Source organism: Balaenoptera ricei, chromosome 3, assembly GCF_028023285.1.
Source record: "Balaenoptera ricei isolate mBalRic1 chromosome 3, mBalRic1.hap2, whole genome shotgun sequence".
Classification (NCBI taxonomy): domain Eukaryota; kingdom Metazoa; phylum Chordata; class Mammalia; order Artiodactyla; family Balaenopteridae; genus Balaenoptera; species Balaenoptera ricei.
In genome coordinates this window covers 44,584,529-44,610,481 of record NC_082641.1, presented here as the reverse complement: position 1 = coordinate 44,610,481, position 25,953 = coordinate 44,584,529, and the positions used below count along the sequence as shown (strand labels likewise).

The window sequence follows — 25,953 nt, the reverse complement described above, 5'->3', positions numbered from 1 at the left end:
ATAACACCCTCCTTCCTATCCAAGTTTGGAACTGAGGGATGCAGGAGTCAGGTCGATGGAGATCAAAGTAACTCTTACTAATAAAACTGGAGAATGTGGCTTCAGAGCTGAGGCCAGGTCAGCTCACTAATACTCCACCTCTGAACTAGACTCACTCCTTCACTGGCTGGGCTGATTACAGGCTGCTCCCTGCACAGGGCAGAGAGCAGCCCAGCACAGACTCAGCTGGGAGAGTCCACAGAGAAGGAACTAGAGGGGTTTGGGCCATGGGTGCCTAGTTCTTCTCTAAAGATAATCTCAGAAAATCACTCTTTCTCCGGTGGGTGGAGAAAGAGGCAGGAGAAATACTAATGGAAGCCGTCCAAATATGAGAAATGTGGAATAGGGGATAGGTGTTCCTCCCACCACCATCTTTTAACTATAATTCCATGCCAAAACAATCTCTCTTACACTCTTAAACTGTGTGTGTGTGTAAATGTTCACATAAAGTAAATAGTATGAGGACCCCCCCATTTTTCCCTTAACCAGCTAAAACAATCTTATTTTTTGTTTCTGTTAAATTTTTTAAAAAAATAAATTTATTTTATTTATTTTTGGCTGCGTTGGGTCCTTGTCGCTGCACGCGGGCTTTCTCTAGTTGCAGCGAGCCGGGGCTACTCTTTGTTGTGGTGCACGGGCTTCTCATTGTGGTGGCTTCTCTTGTTGTGGAGCATAGGCTCTAGGTGCATGGGCTTCAGTAGTTGTGGCATGCAGGCTCAGTAGTTGTGGCTCGCAGGTTCTAGAGCACAGGCTCAGTAGTTGTGGCTCACGGGCTTAGTTGCTCCACGGCATGTGGGATCTTCCCGGACCAGGGCTCGAACCCATGTCCCCTGCACTGGCAGGCAGATTCTTAACCACTGCGCCACCAGGGAAGTCCCTAAAACAATCTTTAAATCACACACAGACAAACACACCCCAATTAACTCATGACAACACAACAAATATTTTTGGTTTTAGAATATTCTGGAAAAATTAAGTCTTTATGGAAGTTAGTACACATCAATAGTACAAGAATTGCTGATGACTTGGCTAAAATTTGATAAACCACCACAGAGATAATCAAAATAATGCAAAAGAAAAGTTGAAACTGTAAGTTCAGACAGTGGGTTTTAATTTAGTAAACTACTGTGTACTTAGGTGAAAACCAATTAACACTGCAATTGCATTACAAATTTGAAATTGTAGTGAAGCAAATAGCTTTTATGATGGAATTGAAACACAAATATCAATAAAAAAAAAGTTCCCACTCCAATTAGGTTTCAAAATATTTGCTCTGCAGGTGGAACTCAGAGGAACAACAAAAACATTTAGAATTAACTCAATAGCTGAATAGAAAACCTAATTTCATACAGTTAGCTGACAATTGTATAGTAGTTTGAAAAAAGCTCTTCTCCTTGTTTGATGTCCCTGAGTGCGACAAGGATGACACATCGAAGTGGACTGAAAACAAAAAGAAACATAGACAAAATTAGGAGTATTAACAGATACAAGCTCATGTTTTAATACAACCAATATGGATTTTAGAGAGAGAATTTTATTCAGATTCCTTACTATCATCTTACTTCATGTATTTGATTTCCATGAGGAAATAGTTCTTATCACTGATGAAGGCATTTTAGAGTATGTTTATTTTGTATTATTTAAAAAGACCACAAATCAATTAAGTTTATACAACTGACTACTTCTTTTGAAAATGTTGTTTCTATGTTCAAGCCCTCAAAACTGGTATCACAAAAAGCATTTTAAAATGACATTTATTATAATTCAACACTTTAAAAAAATTAATTTGTATCTTTGTATTCTGCAAAGCTGGAAACATTATAATTTATGGGAATTTTAAAAAATACTTTTTATGGACACAACAAGACATAATGCACACGTTCAATGTTCCTACTCATTTAACTTTTCCTGTACTTGTTGAACAGTAATAATATTATGCCCCAGAGTATAAGGCTAAAAAAACCTCATTGTTAAATACACACACACATAGAGAGACATGAAAGTTATCAAGGTTTAAGTACAGGGAATAGTCTAAGTTTTAAATATCATTCATCTTCAAAAGACAATTTAATAGGACCTGTACAAAATAAAGTTTGCCAGCAATTGGCAGCTCAGTGAAATGATATAAAGACAATATCTTCCTATAGCATTGTTAATAAAGAACTCTTAGCTCTACAGAATTACTTATATTTAAAAATTGTTACTTGAGTATTCTCGGTAGACTTTCCACTTAATGACTGATCACAGAAGAAATGTTACAATAAAAATACAGGGACTTCCCTGGTGGCACAGTGGTTAAGAATCTCCTGCTACTGCAGGGGACACGGGTTCAATCCCTGGTCCGGGAAGATCCCACATGCTACGGAGCAACTAAGCCCGTGCACCACAACTACTGAGCCTGTGCTCTAGAGCTCGCGAGCCACAACTGCTGAGCCTGTGTGCCACAACTACTGAAGCCTCTGTGCTCTAGGGCCCGCATGCCACAACTACTGAGCCCACGTGCCGCAACTACTGAAGCCCGCGCACCTAGAGCCCATGCTCTGCAGTGAGAAGCCACCACAATGAGAAGCCCGCACACTGCAACGAAGAGTAGCCCCCGCTCGCCACAACTAGAGAAAGCCCGTGCGCAGCAACGAAGACCCAACACAGCCAAAAATAAATAACATTATTAAAAAAAATACATATATTCTTATCACTTATATGTGGAATCTAAAAAATACAACAAACCAGTGAATATAACAAAAAAGAAGCAGACTTAGAGATATAGAGAACAAACTAGTGGTTACTAGGGGCAATATAGGGGTGGGGGAATGAGAGGTACAAACTTCTGGGTGTAAGGCCACAAGGGTATACTGTACAACGTGGAGAATATAGCCAATATTTTGTAATAACTGTAAATGGAAAGTAACCTTTAACAATTGTATAAAAAATAAATTATGGTAAAAACAAAAGCAAAAAAAAAATACATATCTTCTGAATATTTCCTTTTTTTTGACTAAGTTTCTGAACCTAATAGTGAAGTAGGCAAAAGAAGTAATAGTCTAATTTGGTCCCTTTCTTCAACTGGGTGCTTCCACGTAAAATGGAGAACAGGATGCTTAAAATAATTAAAGTAAAATTTATTTGAAGATTTTGTAGGTAGGAAAAACAACAGAGTCACCTGAAACAAACTTTAAGGTTGATAACTTATAAAATACTACACAGAATAAAAGTGGGTAATAATAAGCAGAATGAGCTAAGTTAATGGAAAATTTTAAATTTCAAATAACCTACATTAACACATTAAAGTGTGATGCACATAAAAATCTAAGTTATAATTTTTCACTAAAAAAAACTTACCCCAATCTTTATATAGTTTTTTCATAGAAAATATTTATTTTTTGGGTACAGCATAAGACAGAAGATAGGAAAAGCTCTTCCAGAAGACTAACCTTTGTTTGTCATAGCTGTACGCAATGTTTGGAAGATATTGCTTCAGTTCTATAGGGAAAACTGCAGGCACATCAAATTCCTGATAACAGACATTAGCTGCTCTGTCTAGGAACAAGTACAAAATTTTTAGAAATAGAGACATTTTATAAGGTCATGGAAAACAGTACTGAATTATGGCACTTGATATATGGTTTTCTAAATTATCAGAAAATGTTCAAATTAATAATCACTATTATGTTCCAGGCACTGCTAGATTATATATCTATATACATATGTTTGGATGTTTTATTTACTTTTTGAAGATCAGGAAACAGGTTCAGAAAGGGTAAAGGTTAAGTAGAAGAATCAGGCTTCAAATTCATGTCTCCCTAATACCAAAGTCTATGTTAAATGTAGCCAGATGATCAAACTTGTAGGAAAGTTAAGTCCTAGAGAAGGTAGGTAACTCACAAACTTAGCAACAGAAAGGGGATACCAGTCTAGTGTCTAGTGATTAATCTATAACGCTATGTTGAGACACTGACAAAATAATCTCTAAGTTAACTATTAAAAACTATTAAAATAATAATGATCGAAAGGGCAGTTATCAGTTGCCTGTATTTACTGAAAAATCAGAATAAAAATAGTAAGTTAAAGAATTCCAGTTAATGTATATCATTATCTCCCCAAATTCTCTCTTTGATATCAGCTATTATAAAGTTAGAGTTTACTCAAGGGCTTAGAATAGCTGAAATGTTAACTCAACTGCCTCTGGCACTCAGTCATATGGCAAAGGAGGAGCATTACCCCTGCTGTATTTATATCTCACAGCCCCAAGGTGCCAACTTACCATTTGAACAATTGTTGACGTACTGCCCTACAGCCAGTGGATTATGAATTTCTGACGTTAGCCATGTACTATCACTCATTTTTAAAGGGCCAAGCTGATCCCTCCCATTGCAAGATCTGAAACAGGTGAAAGCATTAGCTAAGAGATTGCTCCTCTGTATCTTAAAATTGAAAGTTAACACTAGAATCGAACACTGAAATTTTTCTTAAAAAACTTTTGTCTAATCAATAGGGCAGCTGCCTAAATGATTTTTCTTTAAAGTACAAACGCTAGTGGTCAGAGTCATTGTGGTGTGGTTCTACCTCCTATAATTAAATTTGAACATGGCAGCACCAACTTACCTATACACGACTTTTGATATTCCTTTGTCATTTCCATCAATGAGTACCCCATCCAGGCATCTAAAAATAAATGGATTTCCAATGGACTGGAAAAAGATTGGCTCGTACTTTTGATATACTGTACCTAGTATACAAGACAAAGACATTATTATAGCAACCTATAAAAATCATAAACATCATGATAAGGACCTTTCTCTGGAACATAAACATAACGTGGAAGAATTTGTTTTAATTTCTCTGCCTTTTTCTAAAGTTTCACCTCCAGTCTGGACCATCAGATTCTCTTTGGCTACCTTCCCTCATTAAAGAGTGACCAATAGCAGAAGGAGCACAGAACCAACTTGCCCACACAGCCAAATAAAATATGACTATTTTGGTTAAAAAAATGTGAACACCACAATTTAGGTTCAGTTTTACAAAGTTGTGTTTTTGTTTTTATTTTTATTTTTTAAAGTAGAGTGTGATTTGTCATCTATTCAAGAGCCTTTTAAGAAAAGTATTTTATTAATAATCAATTAAATAATGTAGATATATACGGGAATAGATGAGTCTGACATTCAGGTTGTTTTTCCTTTCATTGGCAATGAAGGAAAGGAGAAAATTAATATTTACAAGGCGCTTCCTATGTTCCAGGCATGTTAATCTATTTATTTTACTATTAATTTGTTTGTTGCTGGCTTGTCCTATTTAGTCTTTACGGAGTTAGGATAGTTGTGTAGGAGGAAACTGAGACTCACTTGCTTAGGGACACAGAATTAAAAAATAGTAGAATGACTTTTTAAAAACATAGGTCTATCTGACAAACATTCACGTATACTTTCCACTACACCAAATAATATGTTTAACAAGTAACATTCTACTTAGCATTCTAGTCAATGATCTTCTGAAAAGAAGCTTCTTTACTTTTCAAGTTTAGAAATGGCAGGAAGATCTTTATTCAGTGATTTATAGGTTTAAATTTTATCTTTCATGTTTTAACCCATATCATTTTTACCTTCAATTATTAATTAGCTAAGCCAAACTGACTTATTCTCTAGTGATTTCTAAGTAATCAGTCTTAACAAAGTAGGCCATACTATAATCTCCTAAATTTAAACATTGATTAGAAAAATTTCCTTAAAAGAAAAATGCATTTATCCCAACAAATACTCCAGGATACTTTCTAATACATGAGATAATTTACAAACAGTTAATTTCCAAATCAGGGTTTAAAAATCTGTGGAAAAAAGAAAAATCTGTGGAAATCAGAGTTTCCAATACAACCCCTTACTCTAAGGATTACAGGGATAGGCATTTTGTTGAACTTATATTTTTTTATAAGATACTCTTGGCCAAGTACTAATTATGTCATTACCAGGATACATAGATACAACCGCGCCTTTTGGTACCAATCCTTTGTTAACGAAGACACCTTTTCCAGCCGAAATCAATGTGCTAGGTGCTCGGGTGACACTGAAACCCAATGTCTTATAAAGAATTTCTTCTGGTGTAAAGGTATTTTGCTGTTGATGTCTGTATTCAAGCTGTTTCACCCCTGGATGCTGAACTGACAGTAGGTCTTGATATTTTGATTTAACAGGTTCTGGAAGCACAGTCAAGATATCTGATTGTTTATTGAAATCATTTACGAATAAAGCCTGGAAAACTTTCAGTAATGTTCCTAGGACCTCTTCATCTGAGATAACTTTGTCTTTGGATTCCTCTGGAACATATCGGAGGGTCCTGAAAATGGGAAAAGTTTCTATTCACTACCCTCAACTGATAAAAGCCAGACTGTCTTGATGTCTTCTGGGTTACTGGCCTGTATGAAGATTATTCTCATGTGTTTGAAGGGCATAAAACTAAGAAGTTCAGAAAAGAGTTTTTTAGGTTTAGTTCTAGTTACCTGACTCCGAACAATACCTACACAAGTCAACAACAGCTAATGCTTACGAAAGGCCCATTACATACCAAATTCTGTTGGGTCCTTACATTCATTACCCCATTTTTGCAGACAAGGAAACTCAAGCTTGGAGATGTTAGGGAACTTGCTCTTGGTCCGAAGGCGGGTAAATGGGAGAGCCAGAAACGGAAACAGGGCTAGTTCCCCACTACACCCAAAGCCATTATGTGAATGTTATTACATAATGAGAATCCTCATATTGCAATGGCTCTTTTCACACGCGTGTAGTTTCAAAGACAAATTTAAGTTAACATTATGTATTTTGTCACATTCTCTCCCAGGAGTAATTACTTCTTTTTTGTTTTTAATTTAATTTTATGTATTTTTTTATCCAGCAGGTTCTTATTAGTTATCTATTTTATACATATTAGTGTATACATGTCAATCCTAATCTCCCAATTCATCACACCACCACAGTAATTACTTCTTTAATGATCACTTTTTATTTCCGTAAATAATTTTTAAGTATTACTTTTACTTCTTGGTTTACTTAAAGGAACCAATTTCCGCCTCACAATTCGATAGTAATGATGCAGCTGAATTCACGTTTCCGTAGTATGAAACTCTGGGAAAGCTCTTTGGTTATTAACCAGCCTTCAACGGAGCTCGTTTGCCTATTTAAGTGAGCATTACGTTGACTTCTTCCAGATCACAAGCAGGCCACTTACTAAAGCCGGCAATAACAATGATCCTACGGCCACCCACTCAGCTAGATCCCCTTCTTCAAGCGCTGAATCCGTATTCTAAATCCAATATTCCGACATGCTTTTAGTGGCTTTTTGCTCGTTTTTATACATCAGCTACTCCAAGCTATTATCCTCACAGCCGAGCTGCGCTGTTTTCTCCATACCAACTACGGAGCTGTGAAAATAAACCACGGTTTGGCTTTTCTAAGGAACTTCAAGCTCCTCACTGCCTTGGCGGAGAGAAGGCCACGCACCCTCACGCTGTACAAGTTCTTTTCTTTTTCAAAAGTTCCTATTTTTTCCCCAAACCCAGGCACCCCAACCCCTGCAGAAGCAAAAGCGAGGACTCGAGCCAAAGCCCGCGGGCGATCGGGTCCTGGCGGACCTCGCCGCGCCGGGGACGACGGGAAATAGGCCTTAGGCCCCGCCCACCTAAAAGCCCCGCGCCCTCTTCAGGCCCCCAGCCCAACTGGGACTCCATCAGCCTCCGCCTCGCCCACCTCGGGCCCTACCCACCTCGGGCCCCGCCCACTCAGGTCCCTGTGTCGTCTTAGGCTCCGCCTGCTCGAGGCTCCGCCCACCGGAAGCTCCGCCCACCTCGGCCCGCTAGCCTAAGTCCCAGCGGCCTAGATGGCGTCGCTGGGTTAGAGGAAAACGGCCCTGGTCGAGCCGCCCCGCCCTCTCACCTCGGGTTGTGGCTTAGGTTCAGCGCGATCCAGGGTACGAAGCGGTACTTGTAACGGCGCCATCGCTGCCAGAGGCCCCGCAGCAGGCGGCCCGGCATGGCTGTCCTGTGGCGCCGTGACGAGGACGGCACGGGGGAGGCGGGTTTTCTCGGGCCCGCCCCGACCCGAGGAGGAGCAGAGGCCGCGCCGTCCCTCCCCTTCGCGGTCTCAGCACTCAGTGCCGCGCTCGGCGGCCCTGCTACCCCCTGGCCTCCTGTCGCCGTGTCTCCGTGCCTCTGCTTTATTGACCCCAGCTCGCTGAAACAGAGGTGCGTAGAGCTGTAGGAGGGCTCCTTATTCCCTTTTCCTTTCTCCATTCGCTCGTCTATTTTCACACCCACGCGCGCACGTTTAGGAGAGGATTAATTAGACCACGCTTAGTTGCTGGAGGGGCGAACTACTAGAATAACTCAACCACCTTCAAATCAGCAGGTGTTTATTAAAAAATAAATGTGTTGATGCCGTTTCCTCAGTCTGGAAAGTCTGCTTTCCTGTTCTTTGCCTGAGAGTGAGGGTAAATCCTAACCTAAAAGTCTAAATTGAACTAGTCAGATCTAGTGAAAATTCAGGCAAATTCAAGTAGCCTTAGGACTAATTTGTTCTATTCCAAAAAGGAATAAAAAGAAAGAAAAAAATATCTGTCAAAGTTTCTATTTCACTCTACTATATAGGATAGTTGGCAAACTCTAGAGGCTGTGCTGTCAGGTGTTGTGTTTGGTAAATTGACATCCTCCAGATTTACCTGATTTGCTAAATGGGGGCAATTCAGTTCCAGAATGTGTAACAAACGGCATTCAAAGAGTAACTTTAAGGTCTCCAAACTTAAAAGGAGCTAAAAGGAGCTAGTTGACTTCTTACCTATAGTAATATACTTATCTTTAAAAACAAAAATGTAGTTTTTGTATATATTTGCAGTGCTTTTAGAATTTTTACCATATAGTTTAATCATCTACAATGTACCTCTGGTACAAAGGACCGTTTTGCCCAGACCTTACTTATTTACTTATTTCTTTACTTTTTTGAGGTATAATTGACATATAACATAATACTAGTTTCAAGTGTGCAACATAATGATGCGATATTTGTATATATTGCAAAATGATCACAATAATCTAGTTAACATCTGTCACCATATCTAGAAAATTTTCTTCTTGTCATGAGAACGTCTAAGATGTACTCTCAGTGACTTTCAAATGTACAATACAATTTTGTTAACTATAGTTACCATGCTGTACATTACATCCCCATGACTTACTATTTTATAAAAGGAAGTTTGTACCTTTTGACCCCCGTCATGCATTTCCTCCACCCCTCAACTCCTGGCAACCACCAGTCTGTTCTCTGTTTCTATGAAGCTGTTTTTTTGTTTTTTGTTTTGATTCCACATATAAGTGAGATTATACGCTGTCTGTCTCTGTCTTATTACACTTAATAATGCCCTCAGGGACCATCCATGTTGTTGCAAATAGCAAGATAACGTGTTTTTTTATGGCTGAGTAGTATTCATTGTATATATATATATATATATATATATATATATATATATATATATATATATATATATATATAGCATCTTCTTTATCCATTCATTTATTGATGGGCACTTAGGTTGTTTCCATGTCTTGGCTATTGTAAATAATGCTGCAATGAACGTGAGGGTGCAGATAATCTTTTCAAGACAGTGATTTGGTTTCCTTCAGATACATAACCAGAAGTAGAATTGCTGGATCATATGGTAGTTCTATTTTTAATTTTTTGAGGAACCTCCATACTGTTTTCCATAGTGACTGCACGAATTTACATTCCCACAAATGGTGTACAAGGGTTCCCTTTTCTCTACATCCTCACCAACACTTGTTTTTTGTTGTCTTTTTGATAATAGCCATTCTGACAGGTGTGATGTGATATCTATTGTGGTTTTAATTTGCATTTCCCTGGTGATTAGTGACGTTGAGCATCTTTGCATGTACCTGTTGGCTATTTAGATATCTTCTTTGGAAAACTATCTGTTCAGATCTTGAGACCATTTTAAAAATCAGGTTGTTTTTCTGCTGTTGATAAGTATGAGTTCTTTTTTTAAAAAAAATAAATTTATTTATTTATTTATTTTTGGCTGTGTTGGGTCTTCGTTTCTGTGCGAGGGCTTTCTCTAGTTGCAGCGAGCGGGGGCCACTCTTCATTGCGGTGTGCGGGCCTCTCACTGTCGCGGCCTCTCCCGTTGCGGAGCACAGGCTCCAGACGCGCAGGCTCAGTAGTTGTGGCTCATGGGCTTAGTTGCTCCGCGGCATGTGGGATCTTCCCAGACCAGGGCTCAAACCCCTGTCCCGTGCATTAGCAGGCAGATTCTCAACCACTGCGCCACCAGGGAAGTCCAAGTATGAGTTCTTTATATATTTTGGACATTAACCCCTTTTCTTCCATTCAGCAGCTTTCCTTTTCATTTTGTTGATGGTTTCCTTTGCTGTACAGAAGCTTGTTAGTTTGATGTAGTCCCACTTATTTATTTTTGCTTTTGTTGAGTTTGCTTTTGGTGTCAGATCCAAAAAATCACTGGCAAGAATGATGTTAAGGAGCTTACTGCCTATATTTTCTTTGAGGAGTTTTATGGTTTCAGGTCTTACATTCAAGTGTTTAACCTATTTTGAGTTAATTTTTGTGTATGGTGTAAGATAGTAGTCCAGTGTCATTCTTTTGCATGTTGGCTGTCCAGTTATCCCAGCAATATTTATTGAAGAGACTGTCCTTTCTCCATTGTATATTCTTCTTTCCTTTCTTGTAAATTAATTGTTGTAAATTTATTTATATGCCTGGGTTTATTTCTGGATTCTCTATTCTGTTTTATTGATCTGTGTGTCTGTTTTTATGACAATACCATTCTGTTTTGATTACTATAGCTTTGTAATATAGTTTGATATCAGGGAGCATTTTGCCTCCTGCTTTGCTCTTCTTTCTCAATACTGCTTTGGCTATTTGGGATCTTTTGTGGTTCCATACAAATTTTAGAATTGTTTGTTTTATTTCTGTGAAAAATGCCATTGGGATTTTGATAGGGATTGCATTGAATCTGTAGATTGCTTTGGATCATATGGACATTTTAACAATATTAATTCTTCTAATCAATGATAATTTAATATATTTCCATCTGTGTCATCTTCAGTTTATTTCATTAATGTCTTATAGTTTTCACTGGACAGGTCTTTCACCTCCTTGGTTAAATTTATTCCTAGGTATTTTATTCTTTTTGATGCAGTTGTAAATGGGGTTGTTTTCTTAATTTTTCTTTCTGCTAGTTCTTTATTAGTGTATAGAAATGCAACAGATTTTTGCATGTTAAAATTGTACCCCACAAGTTTACTGAATTTGTTTAGTAGTTTAACAGTTTTTTGGTGGCGTCTTTAGGGTTTCCTATATATAATGTCATGTCATCTGCAAATAGTGACAGTTTTACTTCTTCCTTTCTAATTTGGATGTCTTTTATTTCTTTTTCTTGTCTAATTGTTCTGGTTTGGACTTCCAGTACTATGTTGAGTTTAAATTTATGGTGTTAAAATTACCTGTTGGTTATCTAAGTAATTCATGAAAACAGCATTCTCCTTATAACAAATAGAAACACGATAGATAAGGCTAAAAAGTCTCCTATAACCACACCCTGTAACCTGTGCTTCCAGCAATCCTGGTGCTTACCACTCTCCTCAGAGGTTATCGGGCTGATGTGTTTTCTGCCAATCATATTTCTATGTATGTACCTATCTGTGTATGTTCCTGTAGAAAATCATAGAATTGTGTGTGAGTGTGTTTTGTATATTCAACTTTTATTTATTAAAGATATATTTTGGAATCTCCCCTTATTATTTTGTATGAATATACTTCATTCTTCTGTTTCTGAGGTTTCACCTTTGAGTTTAATATTTACTGTAATTTTCTGGTAGGTATAATTTATAGAGTTTAAAAAGTTCTCTTCTATTTTTGATTTGTCAAGAATTTTTGTCTTAAGTTTTAAATGAATGATGAATATCAAATGCTTTTCTTTGCTATTTATTGAGATGATCACGATTTTTCTCTGTTTTCCTGTTAATAGAGTGAATTATAATGACACACTGTCAAATGTTGCACCATCCTTGGATTCCTGAGATAACCCTACTCAGTTGTGAGTAATACTTTGGTCATACCCTATCGGTTTTTATATGCTTTTGTTGTCATCTCATGTTTATTTTGAAGTATTTTAAAATTTTTGGTTTCATGGCTTGTTTGTAGTTTTATTTCAGGTTTCGGTATTAAGCTTATGCTGACCTCCTAAAATGAGTTAAGAAGTGTTTTCTTCTCTACTTTCTAAAAAAAAATTTTTTTTAATATAAGATTGGTGTTATTCCTTTATTAAATATTGATAGAATTCTCTGGTGAAACTGTGGGTTTCTAGTTTTCTTTGATAATGAATTCAATTTCTTTTAAAGATGTAGGGTTATTCAGAATTTCTGTTTCATCTTGTTTCAAGTTTAGTCATGGAATTTTGTTCATTTCATCTAAGTTGTCAAATTTGGTAGCATAAAGTTGTTCATAAATATAATGTTACTATCCTTTTAATGTCTATATGATCTGTAGTGATAATTCATTCCTGATTTTGGTGATATGTGTTTTCTTTTTTCTTTCATCATTGTAACTGGAAGTTTGTGGATCTTTTCAAAGAAACAGCTTTTGACTTTATTAATTTTCTCTGTTGTTTGTCTATTTTCTATTTTGGCCATTTCTCTTTGTTATTATTTTATATGTCCTACTTACTTTGGGTTTATTTTGCCCTTTTTCTAGGTTCTTAAAGTAGAACCTTAACATCACTGATATTAATCGAGTTTAATATTTACTGTAATTCTCTTCTTTTCTAATATATGCATCTAAAGTTAAAAATTTCCTTCCAAGCATTTTGTTTGCTGAATCCCAGGAATTTTGATATATTGTATTTTCATTAGCATTCAGTATAAAATATTTTTAAAATTTCCTTGTGATTTATTTTTTGATCTATGAATTATTTAGAAGTGTTTTTTATTTTATTTATTATTTTTTTAATATATTTTATTATTTATTTATTTATTTTTGGCTACGTTGGGTCTTCATTGCTGTGCTCAGGCTTTCTCTAGTTGCGGTGAGTGGGGGCTACTCTTCGTAGTGGTGCACAGGCTTCTCATTGCAGTGGCTTCTCTTGTTGCAGAGCATGGGCTCTAGGCACACGGCCTTCAATAGTTGTGGCACATGGGCTCAGTAGTTGTGGCTCGGCTCTAGAGCACAGGCTCAGTAGTTGTGGTGCACGGGCTTAGTTGCTCTGCAGCATGTGGGATCTTCCTGAACCAGGGCTCGAACCCATGTCCCCTGCATTGTCAGATGGATTCTTTTTTTTTTTTTTTTTAACATCTTTATTGGAGTATAATTGCTTTACAACGGTGTGTTAGTTTCTGCTGTATAACAAAGTGAATCAGCTATACATATACATACATCCCCATATCTCCTCCCTCTTGCGACTCCTTCCCACCCTCCCTTTCCCACCCCTCTAGGTGGACACAAAGCATTGAGCTGATCTCCCTGTGCTGTGTGGCTGCTTCCCACTAGCTATCTATTTTACATTTGGTAGTGTATATATGTCCATGCCACTCTCTCACTTCATCCCAGTTTACCCTTCCCCCTCCCCGTATCCTCTAGTCCATTCTCTATGTCTGCGTCTTTATTCCTGTTGGCAGGCGGATTCTTAACCACTGTACCACCAGGGAAGTCCCTAGAAGTGTTTTTAATTCCCAAATATTTTGGATTTTCCTAGATATCTTATTGTAATTGGTTCTTAATTCTGTTGTGGTCAGAGAACAAGTATGTTTTCAGTTCTTTTAAATGTATTGACTTGTTTTATGTCCCAGGATATGCTCTCTCTTGATGAACATACCAAATGCAGTTGAAAAGAGTATATATTTTGTAGTTGTTTTGTCTTTAATGATTTACATAAAATTTTAAATACAAATAAATGAGAAACAACAGACAGGCAGACAATTTTCTAATATATAATATACAACAAGCAAAAGGTTAGCATTGGTAGGCATAGAGATGTGCTGCTGTCCAAAATTGCCCTCTTCGCTCTGATTCTTTACCCCTACTTCCTATTGTTTCCAGTCTCTTGAAATACTCTACCCAACTAAAGATATGTGTGCTGTATTTTTTCATTTAAAGGCCATTTATGCTATTAATCACAAAAATGCCATGTAGGATAGATAAACTTTATTATTAATATCCTAAAAATCCACAAATAGTGTCCCTAAATGGATTGTAACTTCCAGAGTTCAAAATGATTTCAACAAATAATTTATTGAACACCTACTACATCTCGGGCTCTAGTGTAGGAGACAGATACTAAACACATAAATAATATCAGATAGCGATTAGTGCCCTGAAGAAAATGAGGTAGGGTACTGAGAAGGGAGTGGGATGAATAATTTTGTGTGTGTCATCTGTTTCCTCCTGGGACTTCAGCCTCTTTGTAAGGGTCACTTGGGGTGGGAATAGGGGTAGCAACATTGGCTAGGGTGGTGCCATGTATGACTGAGACCTAAATGACAAGAAGGCACCAAAGTTGGGAAGATCTATGGGGAGAGTCTCTGGATAGGAAATGCAAAGGCACTGAAGTGGGGAGGAGCTTGATATATTCAAGCAAGGAAAAGAGGGCCACATGGCTGGAACATGGTAGTAAAGGAGAGGGGAAAGGTGATGTCAGGGAAGTGGCCAAATCATGGAGGGCCTTGGAGGTTTGGGTGAGGATTTAGCATTCTTAGTGTACGTGGGAAGTCATTGGAGGGTTATGAGCAGAGACGTAACATGATTTGATTCTTGTTTTTAAAAGATCACTTTGAGTATTTTATGGACAATTAGATGGGCAGTTACCACACAAGGAAGGTTAATTAGGAGGCTAGTCCAGTAGTTTAGGTGACAGATAATGATAGCTTGGACTAGAGTGGTAGCTGTGGAGATGGAGAGAGTGGATGGCTTAGGATTATATTTTGGAGGAGCTGGCCGGACTTGATGATGGATTGGGTGTGGGAGGGTGAAGTTTTAAAATACCTGTGAGAAATGACAAGTAACTAGTTGAATATCCATATCTGGAGCTTTGAAATGAAGCCATAGCTGGAGATAAAATTCAGAGTCTTCAGCCAGAGGACATGAAGAAAAAGGAGACGGCAAAAATGTAGATGGATCAGTGACCATGAGTTTTACAAGATGCGGGCCCATGATGACTTGATTAAAAGCAGTTTTGGTGAAAAGTTTGAGTGTGTTGGGGAGAACATGTGAGGTGAGGAAGGAGAAACAAATGTACACAACTCTTTTAGTAAGTTTTACTGAAAGAGAAGCAGAGAAATGGAGCCAAAGGTGAAGGGAAATTTTGTAAGATGAAAGATCCTATAGCATATTTGTGTGCTGATGAGAATGATCCAACAGAAAGAAAGAAATTTATATAGATGTATGAGTAATTTCCAGAATAAAGTTCTTGAAAAGGTGGGAGTGGATTCAGAGCATAAGTGGAGAGGTTGTCCTCTGACAGGAGCAGGGATACATCTTCAACTGTAGTAAGAGGGAAGGAGGAGAATCTGGGCTCAATGGATATTAGGGGATTTGGTTGGAGAAAGTTGAGGGCTAAATCTGGTGGCTTCTAGTTTCTCACTGACCTATGAGGCAAGATCTTCAACTGAGAATAGTTACAGGGGAATATTGGAGGTTTGAGATGAGAAGGTAAGATTTAAAATAGCCCAGAATTGGAAAGCCAGTCTTGTAGGGAAATGCAGGAGGGAACTGCTGAACTACTTTGAGTGAACCCACCAATGTTTATCTGCTCCTGGGCAAGCAAGGAAGGGTCCTCTTCCCACCCCTAGAGGAGGGCGTTAAGGTTTTTTCTCTGTGGAAAGTGATGAAAAGACTGAGTTTATGTTGACAGACTAGCAGATATTCAAACATTTTATGAATTCTTGGCAGTATTTATCCACTTAATATTCTTTATGGGCAAGATCAGTAAATAACTAAGAGCTTTGACTTTGTCCAAGAAAGAACTGTTTTTCAAACTATAAACTGGAGGACAGGCTTACTTTGCATGAATCATGATTTCACAGTTCTCTGCTGTAAGAGAGTGGATGTTAAAAGTTAGTGGGTATTCTGGAGGCTATTTGAATAGCTACATCATCTCATGTGGGTAACATAACTGGCAAATATTTATTCATTGATAACTATGTGCCTAGGTACAGCTTCAAAAGATTATGGTGTAGTTGGAAAACATATAATTTAGAAAAAATTAAATATTAATTACTATAGAATTTGAGTATGAATTACTGGAGTTAAGGAGTGCCTCAAAGAGAAATAGATAGAAGAGAGGTGGAAAGGAAGGGATAGCATAAACCAGCAGTCCTCAAAGTGTAGCCTAGGGACGCTGGGGGTCCCTACGATCTTTTTAGAGATTGGCAAGGTTAGAACTATTTTCATATTAGTACTAAAAGGTTATTTGCCTTTATTCCCATTCTCTCACAAGGGTACAGTGGCATTTTCTAGGGGTTACATGATATGTGGTAAGACAGATTGAATGCAGAAGCAGATATGAGAATCTGGCTATCTCTTATTAAGCAGAAATAAAATAGATTTGCAAAAATATTAAAATGCCATTCTTTTCACTATTTGGGGGGGATTTAGCTATTTTTCATAAAGATAAGTTATCCATATTAACATGTAATAGATTTTTTAATTGTTATTTTTAATGAGTTAATAAGTAAATATTTTAAAATTTATCAGTTTTAATATGATACAATAAATATCAATAGATATAACCCACATAAACAAAAGCTCCTTGGGGATTCTCGTAAATTTTAAAGGTATAATGGGGTCTGAAGACAAAAACGTTTGAGAATTGAGTGTTAGAGCCACATACTGTGATGCAAAATTTTGAGAAGGAAAGTTTGTGACAAGGCAGTTCATTAACTTTGGATATTGAAGTTAATGCCAATTCTATGAATTACAGTAGTATATTGCATGTTGATAAAATTAGACACAAAGTATTTCAAAGTTATTTTGTGCTTTAGGATCTAAAATACTGCATGAGGGACTTCCCTGGTGGTGCAGTGGTTAAGAGTCTGCCTGCCAAATTCAGGGGACACGGGTTCGAGCCCTGGTCCGGGAAGATCCCACGTGCTACAGAGCAACTAAGTCCGTGCGCCACAACTACTGAGCCCACGCTCCTAGAGCCCGTGCTCTGCAACAAGAGAAGCCACCACAATGAGAAGCCCGCGCACCACAACAAGAGTAGCCCCCGCTCACCGCAACTAGAGAAAGCCCGCACACAGCAACGAAGACCCAATGCAGACACAAATAAAATAAATAAATAAATAAATTTATAAAATACTGCATGAAATACTTACCTGGCAGGGGAGATACCATGATCCCAAAGGTGGTTTTCCCATGGCGAGGCTTATCCATTGTACTCTGGATGTGTTGACCCCTGTGATTTCCCCAAATGTGGAAAACTTGACTGCATAACTTGTGGTAGTGGGGGACTGTGTTCATGCTCTCCCCTGAAAAAAAAAAAAAAGTAAAAGTAAAAGAAAAGAAAATACTGCATAAAAAGGAGAAGAAAAAAATGGTCTCTACTAGTCTGTGAATTAGCAGAACTCACCTCTGCCTCCAGCCACTTTACTGCCATCTAGTGGAAAATGATTATAATAACTATACAGATATTTAGGAATGATGCCCTAGAGAGCTGTGTATTAGTACACAGTTGGTTATGGCAGTTTTGAATATATCAGCTGGAAGATTCTATGCCATTGGCTCTCAGCTGCTTCTCAGACCGGAGTATGAGACCAAAACGTTTGAGAACCATTGGCATGAGCAAAACTGCAGAGGTGGGAATGAATACTGTGGGTTCAGAGAACAAGAGTGTAACAATCTGAGTAGAGCAAAAATTTGCATTAGGAATAGTAGGCAATAAAATTTTTAGGCAGAGTAAGATCAGACCATTAGAAAATCTTGAGGTAAGCGGTAGGTAGTCATTGAAGGTTCTTAAGCAGAGCGCTAGCATGTAGGAATAGTTTGGGAAGCTCAGACGAACAATGGTTGGCAGGATGGATTGGTGAATGGCTGGATGGGTGGGTGGGTGGCAATTCAAGAGCAAGGTAGTCTTGAGAACAGGAAACCAGGAAAAAGGCATCAAGTGTCTTTTTAGGACTTCTCCTTGGTTGTAACTGTTACTCTTGTCTGAAGGGGATAGGAGAATAAGAATGTCCTGTTCTTATTCTTAAACTGAGTCTAAGTTTTTGATTGGAAAAATGGAATTAATTATAAGTGAATTGCCTTAGTTTTTTTAGTTTTCTAAGAGGAACACTGAGCTAACTGCTTATTCCTGAGAAAGAGGTGATGTAAACTCTGATTTTCAGATATTTGGCAAAGTTAGTACACTGTTAAGATCATCCTTTAATTAAAGAAAACTTTTACTCTGCTGCCCTCTTCTGGATGTTGTGTAATTCCCTAAATAGTTCTTTCACTGGTGGTCAATTAGTGTAGGCTGAATTGCCACTGAAATGCAGGAACCCAGCTGCAGGAAAAGAAAAAAGAAAAAAAAAGGAAATTAAGGTAAAATACAAAAGAAGAAATGACACCAAACCAAAGAATATACAAACATAAATATTTTCCCAATTTTTTATTTTGAAAATTTCTAACCTACAGAAAAGTGCAGTGAACAACCATATATCTTTTATGTAGGTTCACCACTTGTTAACATTTTGTAACAATTCCTCTCTCTCTCTCTTTCTCTCTCTCTCTCTCTCCACACACACATATATAAGAATGACATTTTCGGGCTTCCCTGGCGGCGCAGTGGTTGAGGATCTGCCTGCCAATGCAGGGGACACGGGTTCAAGCCCTGGTCTGGGAAGATCCCACATGCCACGGAGCAACTAGGCCTGTGAGCCACAGCTACTGAGCCTGCGCATCTGGAGCCTGTGCTCCGCAACAAGAGAGGCCGCGACAGTGAGAGGCTCGTGCACTGCGATGAAGAGTGGCCCCCACTTGCCGCAACAGAGAAAGCCCTCGCACAGAAACGAAGACCCAACACAGCCAAAAATAAATAAATAAATAAATAAATAATTAAAAAAAAAAAAAGAATGACATTTCCTACATAATCACATTACCATTATATCTTTAAAAGTGAACAGTAATTCAATATCATGAATATAGCCCATATTTAAGTTTCTCTAATTTCAAAAATACCTTTTATAACTGTTTGTTCTTTTATTATTTGTTTTTTAAACTGGGTCAAAGTTAATCTAGTCTAATTTAATCTACCCCTGCTTTTGTTTTTCATGACCTAAAACTTTTATGAATACTGAAATTGAATCAGTAATTTAAAAACTCCCAATAAACAAAAGACCAAATGGCTTCACAAGTGAATTCTACCAAAAGTTTAGAGAAGAGTTAACACCTATCCTTCTAACACTATTCTAAAAAATTGCAGAGGAACGAACACTTTTGAATTCATTCTATGAGAACACCATCTCCTTGATACCAAAGCCAGACAAAGATATCACAAAAAAGAAGATTATAGGCCAATATTACTGATGAACATAGAGGCAAATATCCTCACAATATCACTAGCAAACTAAATTCAACAATACATTAAAAGGATCATACACCATGATCAAGTGGGATTTATCCCAGGAATGCAAGGATTTTTCAGTATCCATAGATCAGTCAATGTGATATACCACATTAACAAATTGAAGAATAAAAGCCATGTGATCGTCTCATATGGAGATGATCATAGATGCAGAAAAAGCTTTGGATAAAATTCAACATCCATTTATGATAAAAACTCTCCAGAATGTGGGCATATGGGGAACATACCTTGACATGATAAAGGCCATATATGACACACCCAGAGCTAACATCATATTCAATGGTGAAAATCTGAAAGCATTTCCTCTAAGATCAGAACAAGACAAGAATGCCCAGTCTCACCACTTTTGTACTAGCCACAGCAATCAGAGAATAAAAAGAAATAAAAGGAACCCAAATTGGAAAAGAAGTAAAACTGTCACTGTTTGCAGATGACATGATACTATACATAGAAAATCCTAAAGACACTACCAGAAAACTACTAGAACACATATCAATGAAATCAGTAGAGTTGAAGGATACAAAATTAATATACAGAAATCTGTTAATTTCTACACACTAACAACAAAATATCAGAGAGAGAAATTAAAGAAACAATCCCATTTACCACTGCATCAAAAAGAATAAAATACCTAGAAATAAACCTATCTACAGAGATACAAGAGTCATACTTGGAAAATTATAAGACACTGATAAGGGACTTCCCTGGTGGTCCAGTGGTTAAGACTCTGTGCTCCCAATGCAGGGGGCCTGGATTCGATCCCTGGTCAGGGAACTAGATCCCACATGCATGCTGTAACTAAGAGACTGCATGCTGCAACTAAAGAGTCCACATGCCGCAACAAAAATCCCACATGCTGCAACTAAGACCTGGTGCAGCCAAAAAAAAAAAAAAAAGACACTGATGAAAGAAATTGAAGATGATACAAACAGATGGAAAGATATAGCATGTTCTTGGACTGGAAGATTCAACATTGTGAAAATGACTATACTACCCAAAGCAATCTACAGATTCAGTGCAATCCCTATCAAAATACTAATGGCATTTTTCACAGAACTAGAACAAATAATTTTAAAATTTGTATGGAAACACAGAAGACCCCCAATAGCCAAAACAATCTTGAGAAAGAAGAATGGAGCTGGAGGAACCACACTCCCTGACTTCAGACTATACTATAAATTACTGTAAAGCTATAGTAATCAAAACAGTATGGTACACAGGGAGATCAGCTCGGTGCTTTGTGACCACCAAGAGGGGTGGGATAGGGAGGGTGGGAGGGAGACACAAGAGGGAGGAGAGTTGGGGATGTATGTATATGTATAGCTGATTCACTTTGTTATACAGCAGAAACTAACACAGCATTGTAAAGCAAGTATACTCCAATAAAGATGTTTAAAAAAAAAAAAAACAGTATGGTATTGGCACAAAAACAGACACATAGATCAGTGGAACAGGATAGAGAGCCCAGAAATAAACCACGCACTTATGGTCAATTAATCTATGACAAAAGAGGCAAGAATATACAATGAAGAAAAGACAGTCTCTTCAATAATTTGTGCTGGGAAAACTGGACAGCTACATGTAAAAGAATGAAATTAGAACATTCTCTAACACCGTATACAAAAATTAACTCAAAATGGATTAAAGACCTAAATGTAAGACAGGATACTATAAAGCTCCTAGAGGAAAACATAGGCAGAACACGCTTTGAGATAAATTGCAGCAATATTTTTTTTGGATCTGTCTCCTAGATTAATGGAAACAAAAACAAAAATAAACAAGTGGGACCTAATTAAACTTAAAAGCTTTTGCATAGCAAAGGAAACCATACACAAAACAGAAAGACAACCTACAGAATGGGAGAAAATATTTGCAAATGATGTGACCAAAAAGGGGTTAATTTCCAAAATATATAAACAACTCATACAGCTTAATATCAAAAACAAAAAACAAAAAAACCAACCCAATCAAAAAAATGGGCAGAAGGCCTAAATAGGCATTTCTCCAAAGAAGACATACAGATGGCCAACAGGCACGTGTAAAGATACTCAGTATCACTAATTATTAGAGAAATGCAAATCAAAACTGTAGTGAGGTACCCCTTCACACCAGTCAGAATGGCCATCATCAAAAAGTCTACAAACATTAAAAAAAAAAAAAAAAAAAAGCCTACAAACAACAAATGCTGGAGAGGGTGTGGAGAAAAGGGAACCCTCTTGTACTGTTGGTGGGAATGTAAGTTGATACAGGCACGGTGGAGAACAGGCACTTTTCAAACTGCTGCTTTTACACTGGTCCCCAGGGCAAGTGAGTCTGCACGTGAGCCCTTTAAGAGAAATGTCTCAGTTCCGTACAGCCCTTTGGGTCCCCTGGACGTGAGCCCTGTTGGTTTCCTAAGCCAGACCTTTTGGGGGCTCATCTCTCCACTGCAGGTCCCAAGGGTTGGGGCACCCAATGTGGGGCACAAACCCCTCACTCCTCAGGGAGAAGCTCTGCATTTTTGACATCCCTCCTGACTGTGGGTTGCTGCACTGAGGAAGGGGTTTTAGTGAGATCACTTCTCTGCCTCTGCCGCCTGCCTCAATGTGGCCCTTTTATCATTTGTCGTGAAGGAGCTGGTCAACTAGTTTTCAGGTCTTTTCCAGAGGGAAATATTCCATATGTAGTTGTAGATTTGGTGTACCTGTGGGAGGAGGTGAGTTCAGGATCTTCGTACGCCACCATCCTGGACCACCTGTGGCCTGTAGTTTTCTTTTTTGTAGTGTCCGTATCTGTCTTTGGTATCAGGGTAATGCTGGACTCATAAAATGAGCTTGGGAGTGTTCCCTCCTCTTCAGTTTTTTTGAAGAGTTTGAAAAGGATTGGCGTTAATTCTTTAAATGTTTGATGGAACTCACCAGCAAAACCATCTGGTCCTGGGCTTTTCTTTGTTGAGAGGTTTTTGTTTACTGATTCAGTTTCCTTACTTGTTATTGGTCTGTTCAGATTTTCTCTTTCTTCATGATTCAGTGTTGTTAGGGACATTGTATTCTGCCCTGATGCTGACATCACTCTCCCCTCATACTTTCTTATCTAGATAATGCAGTTGTCTTCGGACTTTCTTTCTGCCTCTGGTACCGCCCCTTTGATTCCTTGTTCAAGATACTGCTGGAGTGATCTTTATAAAATGCAAATATGGTTGTGCTACTCCCTGCCAAAGATTTTTCAATATTTCCCCATACCTCATTATTCCTCCTCCTTTTCTTTCTTTCCCTTTCATCCTAGTTACAACTCTCATCCTCTGAGTATGTCTACGTAGATGTTGTGAGATTTAATTAAGCAAATTGACTTTAAGGGAAAATAGCACTTAGTTATCTCAAAAATAAACTCCAATACGAATTTCAGCGTTGTGGGAAAAGAACTTTGGGGCATGAAGACTTTGCCTCTTATGTCATCGGCTTAGCCTAGTTTTATCTCTACAGGTTTGGCAAAGCTATGAACTGAGGGCCATGGGGCATGGGCCACAGTAATACCAGGTTGATTCCAAGTGATGAGACCGGCTTCAGTTGTGGATGAAGTTCTTTAGTTACAGATCATGCAGAGTACCTACTGTAAAATGAAACTCACAGACTAGCTATACCACTGTGATGGCATATTTGTTTGTTTTTTTAAGATTTTATTTATTTGTTTTTGGTTGCGTTGGGTCTTAGTTGCAGCTTGCGGGATCTTCATTGAGGCATGCTGGATCTTTTGTTATAGCGTGCGGGCTCTTCCTTGCAGCACGCGGGCTTCTCTCTAGTTGTGGCGTGTGGGTTTTCTCTTTTCTAGCTGTGGCGTGCAGGTTCCAGAGCACGTGGGCTCTGTAGTTCGCGGCATGCAGGCTCTCTAGTTTAGGCACGTGGGCTCAGTAGTTGTGGCCCACGGGCTTAGTTGCCCCGCGGCATGTGGGATCTTAGTTCCCAGACCAGGGATCAAACCCATGTCCCCTGCATTGTAAGGCGGATTCTTTACCAGTGGACCACCAGGGAAGTCCTGCATATTTGAATGCTATCTACATAGTTTGCTACATAATAATTAGGCTTTAGCAGTAAGCATTTCACATTAGTGCATAAAATTAGACATTAATTTTCTCTTCATAGGTTAGTTCTCTAGCATCTATAATCAGCATCTCCATTTCCCCCTTATCTCATATATCTCAGAAGACAAAAGTCCTGGATCCAGTTTCCTAAAGCTGAGATTTCACTCTGATTTTCTACTTCATTTTTTGTTTTATAAGCCTGGACCCAGGTCAGAGGTCAAAAAGTAGCTAGTCACAGGCCAGATCAAGCATATGAGTTTTGTTTAGCCTACTGTTCCTTATAAAATTTAAAATTAGTTTCCAATGTGTAAACATCAAGAAATTGCATGTAAAATCCAGATCTCTCCAGCTTCTTTTGAAAATTTAGAGGCTTTGGAAACACTGGACTTTTTTTTTTCCTTCCAACATGGCAATCATGGACCCCCTTGGACATGAATTTGGCATGAACTCTCAGGTCAGCCAAAAGCTCTGCTAAGGACACTTCTAGGCCCACAGGCATTTGAGTCTGTAACTTTTGGGTCACTCATTCGTTCATAAAATACATATTGTGCATCCACTGTGCCTGGTACTGTTCTTAGTGATTTACATAGGTTCTCTTACTTCTCACAAAGCTGTTGGTTTCATTTTACAGATGCAGAAATGGAGGTTCAGAAAGTCAAACAGGGGTCACACGGCTGGCAAGTGGCAGAGCCAGATTGGACCCAGGTGATGTCTCAGGCTCTGTGGTCATGAAGTCCATCATCATCACCTACTTTAAAAGACCCATCCTTTCCTCCCTTATGTCAATTCAACATGCGATTTTTGCTTATAGCAAAAATTTTAAAAATGACAAACCTAAACATTGTCATGACATGGAAATATGGCAGTTTGCATACGTTTGTCACTGTGTTCTCCAGTGACTGCAGTATTTCATGCATTTTGTTTTATAACAAGTGAATTACTGTATCAGTTCACAAATGCATTCATTGGCATTTCCATGTGGGCATGATACCCCAACATTTTTCTAGATTCCATCTAACCTGCAGATTTGGTCATTTTGTAAAACTGTTAATATCACTGAAGTAAAATCAAGGAACAGTAGAATTAATTTATTAATTCCTCTGAAACAGAAAGCTTTTCTCAAAGTTAATATTTTCCTGAAATGACTGAAGTGTGCCCTTTAGGGAAAATATCCAGAGCCTATTTAAAAGGTGTACATTTTAAATCACATTATACAGAAAGTTTAAAACAAATGTAGAGACACAAGATAGCTTCTGAACTCAGAGTTTTCAGTGACATTACCTATCTTGCAGGGTGATCATGTGAGAAACAACTACTGAGCAGAAATACGAAGGATGAAAGTAGAAAACAGTAACACACAACCACAAGGTACAATCTAAGACTAAAACTCTGGGGTAGGCCAAGTGAGTTCCCTAGTACAGCCTGAATTGCAGAATGATTGAAATTGCCTTATTTCCTCATTTGTAAAATGGAATATAATCACTGTGTTGTAAAGTATGCCTGACAAATAGTAGCTGTTGAATAAATCTTTATTCCTATTCCCAACAGTTTAACATAAGAGGATGGTTTTTATGCTTTTTTATGTCTGATATAAAAAGAGTTGTATGAACAGGATCAATTAAGTTTAATCTGTGCCGTCTGGGAACAGTAGTAGTATTTATGTGCAAGTATATAACATGTCAAACCACATAAGATTTTTTTTAAAAAGGTATAATTTTCAGTTAATTTTTTTTTTTAAAAGAACAATTTTAAAAGAAAGCTTTCCTTTATTTTGTCAGAAAGCCCTTCAGTGTTGATAGTGGGGTAGGCCGTGCAGTATGGGAGTCCAGGAGTTACGGGGGAAGTCCCTGAATCTTCTGCTCCATTTTCTTGTGAACCTAAAACTGCCCTAAAAAATAAAGTATACATACGTGTATGTATGGCTTTAGGTAAGCTGGAACAAGGGCAGTCCAGCAGGGGTTGGGGCCCTTGCAGAGAAGGCAGCCGACTGAGGTGGCAGCCTAACGGGGATCAGGAGATGGGTTACATGGGTGGGTGGAGAGCTTGAGCAAGTAAGTCAATATGTTGAGGCAAATGGGAGCCAGGTTTCTTACTGTCCAGAAAAGGAGTTACAAATATGGAAAGAGGGAAAGCTTGAATGAACCTGGGTGGTGGTAGATTGAAATGGAAAGGTTGGTGTGAACTCATGGTTTATGTGTGTGTATGGGTAGGTATATGTATATGTATTTTGCATA

The 25,953-nt window shown here is 38.1% G+C and overlaps 1 protein-coding gene, 1 long non-coding RNA gene and 1 other non-coding gene across 4 annotated transcripts; 2 read left to right on the top strand and 1 right to left on the bottom strand.

Annotated features, from left to right (window-relative positions):
• Positions 1-600: 600 nt before the first annotated feature.
• SETD9 (SET domain containing 9) lies at positions 601-8,214 on the bottom strand. The gene is made up of 6 exons (XM_059916396.1): positions 7,956-8,214; positions 5,996-6,363; positions 4,642-4,765; positions 4,301-4,416; positions 3,471-3,576; positions 601-1,479 (listed from the first exon to the last, which is right to left on the bottom strand). The coding sequence occupies exons 1-6, from the start codon at positions 8,051-8,053 to the stop codon at positions 1,392-1,394; spliced, it is 900 nt and encodes a 299-aa protein (XP_059772379.1). The 5' UTR covers positions 8,054-8,214; the 3' UTR covers positions 601-1,391.
• Positions 7,862-24,793, top strand: LOC132362243 (uncharacterized). Of its 2 annotated transcripts, none has more exons than XR_009502313.1 (3): positions 7,862-8,263; positions 12,073-12,141; positions 24,351-24,793. It is a non-coding gene; the product is annotated as an uncharacterized LOC132362243 (long non-coding RNA). The 2 variants fall into 2 exon arrangements; XR_009502314.1 differs by lacking the exon at positions 24,351-24,793 and adding an exon at positions 18,833-19,311.
• Positions 17,406-17,569, top strand: LOC132364182 (U1 spliceosomal RNA). The gene has a single exon (XR_009502735.1). It is a non-coding gene; the product is annotated as a U1 spliceosomal RNA (small nuclear RNA).
• Positions 24,794-25,953: the final 1,160 nt, after the last annotated feature.

Bases quoted from the DNA above. Each gene is read 5' to 3' on its own strand.
- SETD9 (XM_059916396.1), bottom strand. From the start codon at position 8,053: ATGCCGGGCCGCCTGCTGCGGGGCCTCTGGCAGCGATGGCGCCGTTAC. The intron at 4,417-4,641 runs GTAAGTTGGTGC...CACCTGTTTCAG, and splicing joins ATATCAAAAGTCGTGTATAG to ATCTTGCAATGGGAGGGATC. The intron at 1,480-3,470 runs GTTAGTCTTCTG...TTTTGTTTTCAG, and splicing joins TACAGCTATGACAAACAAAG to TCCACTTCGATGTGTCATCC.